This window comes from Nyctibius grandis, chromosome Z (assembly GCF_013368605.1).
Source record: "Nyctibius grandis isolate bNycGra1 chromosome Z, bNycGra1.pri, whole genome shotgun sequence".
Taxonomy (NCBI): domain Eukaryota; kingdom Metazoa; phylum Chordata; class Aves; order Nyctibiiformes; family Nyctibiidae; genus Nyctibius; species Nyctibius grandis.
Genome location: NC_090695.1, coordinates 60830730 through 60838576, shown reverse-complemented (window position 1 = coordinate 60838576; position 7847 = coordinate 60830730). Strand labels below are relative to the sequence as shown.

Sequence of the window (7847 nt, the reverse complement as noted above, 5' to 3'; positions counted from 1 at the left end):
TTTTTTTCCAAGTAACTTAATCTCCCTGGTGCAGTTACTCCATCTTCATGGCACTGTGGCTCTGTCCTGCTTGGCTCTTTTCGGTTGTCTGTGACTCCCCAGGAACTGCTTTCTCCCAAATAGAGGTGTATAGTTTTGTGTCTTACAAGTTACTAGGTGAAGCCATGAATTACAGCTGGCTCTTGTAGAGGGGGAGGAAAACACAGTGAAACCAAAATATGGTAGGGGAGATAACTGGAAAACATTTGTGCCTCTGGTACACCTTTCCCTGCAGCCAGGTTTCCTTACATAACCCTAGTGCTTCTGGAAGTTAGAAAGATACCCACATTTAAACCGCAGAGACAGGGACATGAGTCAGCGCTGTCCCCTTTCTGACTCAAGAGTTATCCAAAGCTTAGGGTCTTGCTGATAGTGTATCATGGTGCATACACATGTTATGGAGCCCACAGTAGCTAGCAGCTGGAGTCTGTGACCCCCTAGTCTCTCTCAGTAATGTTACACTTAATGGAAGAAGAATCTGACAGCCAAGACAGTAAACAGGTCCGATGCAAGCCCGCTGATTTACCGAAAATGTGCAAGGACTTTATTCTCAGCTGCTGGTGGCCCACTAAAAGCGGTTTTGCTATTGTTGGTAACAGACCACAGTCCTTATGCTAACTTTGTGAGACCAGAGGACCAAGGTCTACTGTGCTTCTTGACTTGTAAGAACTTACTTCATGAAAAGAAGCTTTGTAATGGTGTCTCAAGTTGTGATGTGCAGTTTGAGTATAAGGTAATAGCAGAGGCCTTGAAAACATGGGTGTGGGCTAAAAAAGCATCCCCAAGGCTATAAAAAATTCATCATGAAGACGACTTGTCAGTGAGGAGAGGAAGGCGTTGAGTTCTGTATGCTTCAAGAGAGTTTATTTGGAAATGCACAAATCTTTTTATCCATGAAAAGTTTCGTTATTTAATCACTGGTTTCTTTGGAGTGCTAGACAGTTGAAAGGGAAGGGAATAAAAATGATTTGGGTTTGACAGTTGCCAATGTGTGTCTCTGAGGACAGTTATCTGATGGCTGGGTCTGTTAGCAGGGGGTCTGTTGTTGCCGTAGGGGGATTTTACAGTGTTTCAGAGTGCAGACTATTTGCCAGCTATTTTAATATTTAGGCTTTGTTTGAGCTTCTGTCCTGTCTTTGTCCCTGCCTGTGCTGTAATAACAAGCACAAACAGAAGCCAGAAGCTGCATATTGGCCTTCTGTAGTTCTGCAGTGCTGCTATGGAAAGGCCAGATGTCTGAATATTTCCAAAGCAAGGCCAATTATTGTGTGAGATGTTAGAATGGCAAATAATGCGGTCAGCCAGGAAAGCACATTGCTATTTCTGCAATTTGACAGTGTCACAGGGAGGGTCTTCCCAACCTCAGGGGTGGACTGAGCAGTTGCAGAATGAATTGCTAAGTGCACTATGAAAAGTTCCTAGGGAATTACATCAGAAATTGTCACCAATTAATCTGGAACATTGATTCCAAGAATAATATTTATCTGAAAAATAATGAATCAAATTCTACAGGTCTAACTGGCCCTACTATGAATAAATTAGATAGGTTTATTTTTGTATGAGTCATTAATCGTATTACAGTCATCACTGTAGTTATCTGAAAGTATTTTAATTTAATCAAAATGCAGTTAAAACTCATTTAAACAACTTTGGCCTCAATTGTACTGACCCACACACAGGCTAATCTTTTCCAGCATTGTGTGAGGAATTAGACACCAAAACAGATCTTTCCATAGGGACCTTGCTATGGATTTATGCATTACTTGATTTTGAGCATGCATTTTCCAACACTTCATTTTTTATCCTGACTGCCAGATAAAAGAGAACAAAATGGCATACTCTGAAGCTTTTGTCACAATGTTCATAGCTTGTACAGGCCATCTGCTGTGGAGTAAAGTAGCTGCTCCAGTACATTGCTTTCCTAGCATATGTATAACCTGACAGCTGGAGAGTGTAAGCCCTCTGGATTCATCAGAAATTCACTTGTATGTGTAGCTACTCTGTCCACGTAAAGCCATATGTAAAACAATACTAACTCCTAGGTCACAGAGACCACGGAAACATTGTAGTTTGCAGGGTCATGGGTAGCTTCTAGTCCAAACTTCTACTTGGAGTGTGGTCAAGAATGAATTCAGACCCTGGTGCTCAGAGCTTTGTCCAGCCAGACTTTGAAAACCTCCAAGGACAGAGATCCCACAGCCTCTGTGGCTCCTGCTACAGTGCTTAATTTTTCTCATTTTCTTCCCCTTCTAACCATACTGAACCTCTCTAGTTTCAGCCGATATCATTGTCTCTTGCCCTCCTGCCAGGCACCACTGGGAAGAACCTATCCCCATCCCATTGATACCACCCCTATAGGCACTGGGTTGTGCTATGAAGTGCCCCAAACCCTTCTCTGCTCCATGCTGAACCAGCCCTGGCCCCATAGACCATTCTCTCAGGGCAAGTACTTCAGCCCCATGGTTCCAGTGTCCTCCCCTGAGCCCCTATGGTTTGTCAATGTATCTCCTGTCTGGGACTCCAAATGGGATGTAGTGCCTGGATGAGGCCTGATGGGTGCTGAGCAGAGGGGATCACCCTTGTGCCCTCTGGCTAAGGGAGAAAGATAGGAGAAAACCTGCCAGAGTGAGCCAAGTGCTGCCTGTGACCCGCCATGGGAGGAAAGAGGGGAGCCCAGCGGGCTGGCCAGCAGTGCTGGGGAGGGGCGAGAGCCTGTGGCACTTTGTCCTGCAGCCTCCCAGGGAGGCACGAGGAGTTACCGAGTGAACCCTCTTGCCATGTGTGCCTGGAGACGTCTGCCCCGGCCAGAGAGACCTGACGGGGCCCTGGGAAGACACAGCTGAGGCCTCGGTGACTGGCGTGAAACACCGACGCCGAGCACAAGACAAGCGATGGGGGGATGGAGTGGGCAGTGACGCTGCGGTAACTCCAGGTGTGTGTGCTGGGGCTGCAGCGCTGCCTGGGAGAGCGCTATGGGCGAGGATGGCCCGTCGCGACGTCCCCGAGCGATGCCCGGTGATGTCACCTGCGATGGACTGTGACATCCCCGACCGATGCATTGTGACGTGGCGTCACTCGCTGCTATAAATTTGGGCGCCAAGTCTCACCCGGCCGGCTCGTGCCCACACTCCAGCTGAGTGAGGTCGTGAGGTTTGGAGAGCTGAGCGAGGCCTTTGGTGCTGGTGTCGTGCTCAGGGAGTTGTTCGTTCCAGCTCTCGGTGCCCGACCCCAGAGCCGTCGGAGGATTTCCCCCGGCCCTGCCACGTTCAGGCAGCCGGGGCACCCAGCAGGCATGCTCACAGCAGCACAGGTGAGCTGGGAGGGGACAGTTCACCCTGGGGAGCTGGGAGGCTTTCGTTCTTGGGGGACCTGGCCATTTCTTCCAGCCCTCCCTGGGCCAGCCCACGACCATGGCCACTCTTCCCTTTCTAGCCTGGCACCTGCTGCTGCAGCGCCTGTCAGAGGAAGCGGCTCGACATCCCCAGCTCCCCCCAGCCCACCGCAGCCCATGCAGAACATGGCCACGGAGCTGGACAACCACTGTCCAGTGTGCCTGGACAGCTGGGAGGAGGTCAGCTATGCGATGCCGTGCCACCACCGGTTCTGCTACATGTGCATCACGCAGTGGGCTGAGGGCAAGCCCGAGTGCCCCCTCTGCAGGAGGACGATCACCTCCATCTTGCACTCGGTGCGGGGGGATCACAGCTTCCAGGAGCATGTCATCCCACCGTCTGCAGCACCAGAAGTTGCTAGTGCTCCTCTGGGCGGCCTCCCTCCCTATGTCTGGGCGCTCCTCTTCCGGCAGAACCCAGCTGTGCTCTGGCCCGTGCTGCCATGGCTGCAACAGCAGCTGTGGTTGATCTTCAGGCGTGGCCGCCGGGAAGGAGCAGAAGCAGTGCAGAGGCTCGTCCTCTTCAGCCTGCAACTCTTTGGGCTGGATGAGGAAGTCCTGGTCCACGCACTGCGCGCTGACCTGGGCTGGCACACGAGGGGCTTTGTACGCCAGCTGATTGTCACCATTGCGGACCGGTGCGGCAGGGAGGCCCGACGTCAGATGGGCCTGGAGGACGCCAATGCTGCCGAGGAGCGGGCGGGCAGCCCTGTGGCTGCCCTTGGCCCCGCTGCCTCCCGAGGGGGGTCTCCTGCCCCGAGCTCAGCCCCCTCCAGCAGCCCCGGCAGATCCGAGGCAGAAGAGCTTCTCAGCGCTTCGTCGGCTGCCCTTGGTGGGGGTGCTGGCAGCCCCTCCTCTGCCCCCGTTCCCACCCACGAGGAGCGAGAAGAGCCACAGGAGGACCCAGAGGAGGCTGTGGCCGGGCCCTCCGCTCCCGGTCGGGGCAGCGGACGGTCCCCTGGGGTCCCCCAGCGAGCCCCGAAGAGGAGGGCTGGCAGTCCTGAGGCCACCTCACCTCCGAACAAGAGGCCACCCTGCCGGCAACAGTAGCAGGCTGCCCCAGGAGCTGGTGAAACCCGTGCTGGGCCAACAGCTGGGGCACCCGCCAGCCCCCAGGGGGACCGGGAGACTGTCATTATTAGTCCAGCTCTGATGATCAAATCATACAATAAATGTGTGAAAACTACAGAAACAGTCTTGGTATTTCTAACAATGTACTTGGCGTCGCTGTCCCCACCTGTGTTGGTTTCTCATGTGGCCAGAGACGGCTACCAAGAGGACTCAGTCCCTACTTTCCCCCGGGGCAGAAGCGAGGATGACTGTCCTGGTCATCCTCTTGCCTTTTCTAAAGATGGGGTGCAACATTTGGTGCTCTCGAGCCTTTGGTGCCTCCCCCAAGCTCCACAACCTTTCCAAGATGACAGAGAGCGGCCTTGCAGTGACCTCAGCCAGCTTGCTCAACACCCTCAGACAAATCCCATCGGGGTCGATGGACTTATATGGGACACGATTTCTTAGGAGACCCCTGCGTTGAACATGTTCTCATTCTGGAATTCCTATACTCCTTGATCCCTGCCTCTGGGCTAAAATGCCTGGGAACAGCGTCAGTGAAGACTGAGATGAAGAAGGCACTGAGTACCTCAGCCTTGCCCACATTTGCTCTTGCTGTATCACTCAAGCCATTTGGCAAGTAGGTACGTACTTTCCTTGCCTGATTTACTATTGATGCAGCAGCAGAAGCCCTTCTTGTTGCTTTTCATACCCCTTGCTAACCCCGGCTTAGCTTTGGTTTTCCTGATTGGATCTCTGCACACCTCAGCAGTGTGTCTATATTGTCTTTCAGAAGCTGTCCTAACTCCCACCACCCGTATACATCTTTTTTTGCATTACCCTGCCATGAATTCCCTGTTTAGCCATGCCAGCCTCCTGATATATCTGTTGTGTTTTTTTTCTTGAGCATCAGCATGGGCTTTTCTTGTGTTTGGAGAAGATTATCTGTAAAGGCCTGCTAGTCCTTTTGCGCTCCTTTGCCGTTCAGAGTTGGCTCCCCTCCCACAAGAGCTGCCTCTCACCTACCTCTTTCCCTGAATGAGCTGCAGCTTTCTCTGGTGAGGTCCAGGGCTACTCACCCTCCTAATCTGCCCCAGGATCTTGACCTCCTCTGTATCAGGATTGCTACAGTCATGGCTCCCATTCACTATCACGGCCCTTCCTTGTTCTTAAGCAGCGCGTCCAGGGCAGCATCAGCCCAGGTTGGTCCATCCAGCAGCTGTGTTATCCCTGACACCTCCAGAAATCTCCCTGATGGCCTTTCGCTTGCAGCAGGTGCCAGGGAGGTTGTTGTTCTGTTCATGAGGAGTATTTTCTAAATTTTGATGCTGGTTTTCCTGTGCAGGTGGTTCATAGTAAGCATTTTCTTAAGATTTTTTTTCCTTTTGTGGTTGCTTACATGTGAGGTTTTTTGGCGGTGGTGTTGGTTTGGTTTTTTTTAAACAAAGCATACTTATTTTGTTTGTCCCTGTGTTATTTACCAGGAAAGTGATTCTGCATCTCAGACAACTCAGAATAACTTTCTACACAAGTTCAGTATTTCCTCTGTTTCAACTGCAGTAATTTTCCCTGTCGTTCAAATGTACGCTGAGATGATCTTTACTGTGTTCAGCTGTTGTTCAGCTGCTGGTCATGGCTATGTGCTACACCCTCATCACAGCAGGTACTTATTCTGAAAGTAAATCTCTCTTACTATTGAGGTCATACACTGTAGTCACAAGATCATTATACAGAAGCCAGTAACAAATTGGAAAATTGCTTTTTTTCATGTAATCTTGCAAAAGTACTTAACAACTGCAGTTTGGGTAAAGATTCTTGCCAATGCATTCACAACACATCTGTTCAAATTCGTTTCTGAACCTCTTATCTGAGACTCTGTAGGTTTGATTCATGGTGGTGGAGAGAGGTAAACAGTGCCTAGAGCTCCATGAAATGCTGATGGCCATCCCTAGAGTCTACCGTCCTTGAAAACTGGGCTTCATCTGGCCAAAACTGTCCACCCAAAAATTAAAACATGGGAAAGTCTAGTAGCTCGTGATCATTTTAAAGAAGGTTGCATGCATAAGGCAGATGAACCAGATCAGAAACTTCCTACAAAACCTCCAGCCTCATCTAATGCCAAGAGACCAAGTATTGGTTTTGAGTACTGTTCCTCTCTGGTTTCAGGGGAGCTGCCACAAGGCACGCCCGAGCAGCCATGATTTCAGATGGAAGCCCACACCTTGCAGAGAAACATGTGCTTCCAAGGAATTGAAGGACTAAGAAGGAACGGGAAAGGAGTTCCTAACTCCTCTGGGAACAGATTGTAAGGCCAGTTCCAATGACAATACTCCTTCAGGGGAGTTTTGGTGAGTTAAGGAGGAAAAAACAAAAAAAAAAGGAGGCTTGAGTATGTTTTCCTCTCAGCTCACAGGGCCACCAAAGCCACCGTGACATCAAATCTTCCCTTCTGTGCATCACTTTTTCTGAGCTGCTCTTCTTTCATGCAGCCTAAGGCATGCCTTTGATTCTGGCAAGAATGCATTCCTTGCTGGGGATTTGTTGCTTAGATTACTGGGTACCAGGGGAGGGAAAAAAGAGCAGTCGTTGAACTGATGTGGTACTACTTTGGCCTCTCCTTTGTGCATTTGCATATTTTTCTTGCCTTGTTGGTTGCTTTGTGGCCATGTGGCACAAGAAGTTATAAATATACGATCAAATTAGAGGCTGGCTTTTGATAACGTAATGCATTCAGGAGTCTTTTTTCTATACACTTGTTGATGACATGAGGCAACTTCTATTGAAATGTCTGATGAAAATAACAAACGTGGGAACGTAGAAATAATTAGAGGCCACGCTATTCTTTCACACTCCCTATAGCACACTGTACTCGTGTGTAAGTGGAACGGCTTTAACCCCTGAATAGCAATGTGCCTCCCGCTCCCAAATCCTGTGTGAGCAAGAAGGGCCATGCAATACGATAAGTAATGTTACCCTTTAGTTGTTTAGATCCTGTTGCACCATTGGTCGGTAGGCAGAGTTTGTGAGGGTCTCCCGAGGCATTCTGGGCCTTGCAGCCCAAAACCTCTGTTGCAAACTCTATCAACAAATCTCAATAATGTTGCAAAGTTCAAAGCAAGGAGGGGAGGGAGATTTTTATTGCAAATCAAAACTGATTTCACCCATCCACGTGCATGCTGTCGTATCCACTTATTTGCAAGCAGCTAAATGTGTTTTTCCACTTAGTCTGGACAGAATGATCTGAGGTGAGACAGAGGACACGAGACACAACCTTTAGAGGCCTCCTCATGTCTCCTGGATTGTCCCTGCCTGGGTGCCCCGAGAAGCTGCATGTGGGTGTGATCCTGAGGAAGTACTCGTGTGAGGG

At 50.0% G+C, this 7847-nt stretch overlaps 1 protein-coding gene across 1 annotated transcript; it reads left to right on the top strand.

Annotated features, from left to right (window-relative positions):
• The first annotated feature begins 3556 nt into the window (after positions 1-3556).
• Positions 3557-4480, top strand: LOC137676246 (E3 ubiquitin-protein ligase rnf146-like). The gene has a single exon (XM_068422942.1). The coding sequence runs from the start codon at positions 3557-3559 to the stop codon at positions 4478-4480; it is 924 nt and encodes a 307-aa protein (XP_068279043.1).
• Positions 4481-7847: the final 3367 nt, after the last annotated feature.

Bases quoted from the DNA above. Each gene is read 5' to 3' on its own strand.
- LOC137676246 (XM_068422942.1), top strand. From the start codon at position 3,557: ATGGCCACGGAGCTGGACAACCACTGTCCAGTGTGCCTGGACAGCTGG.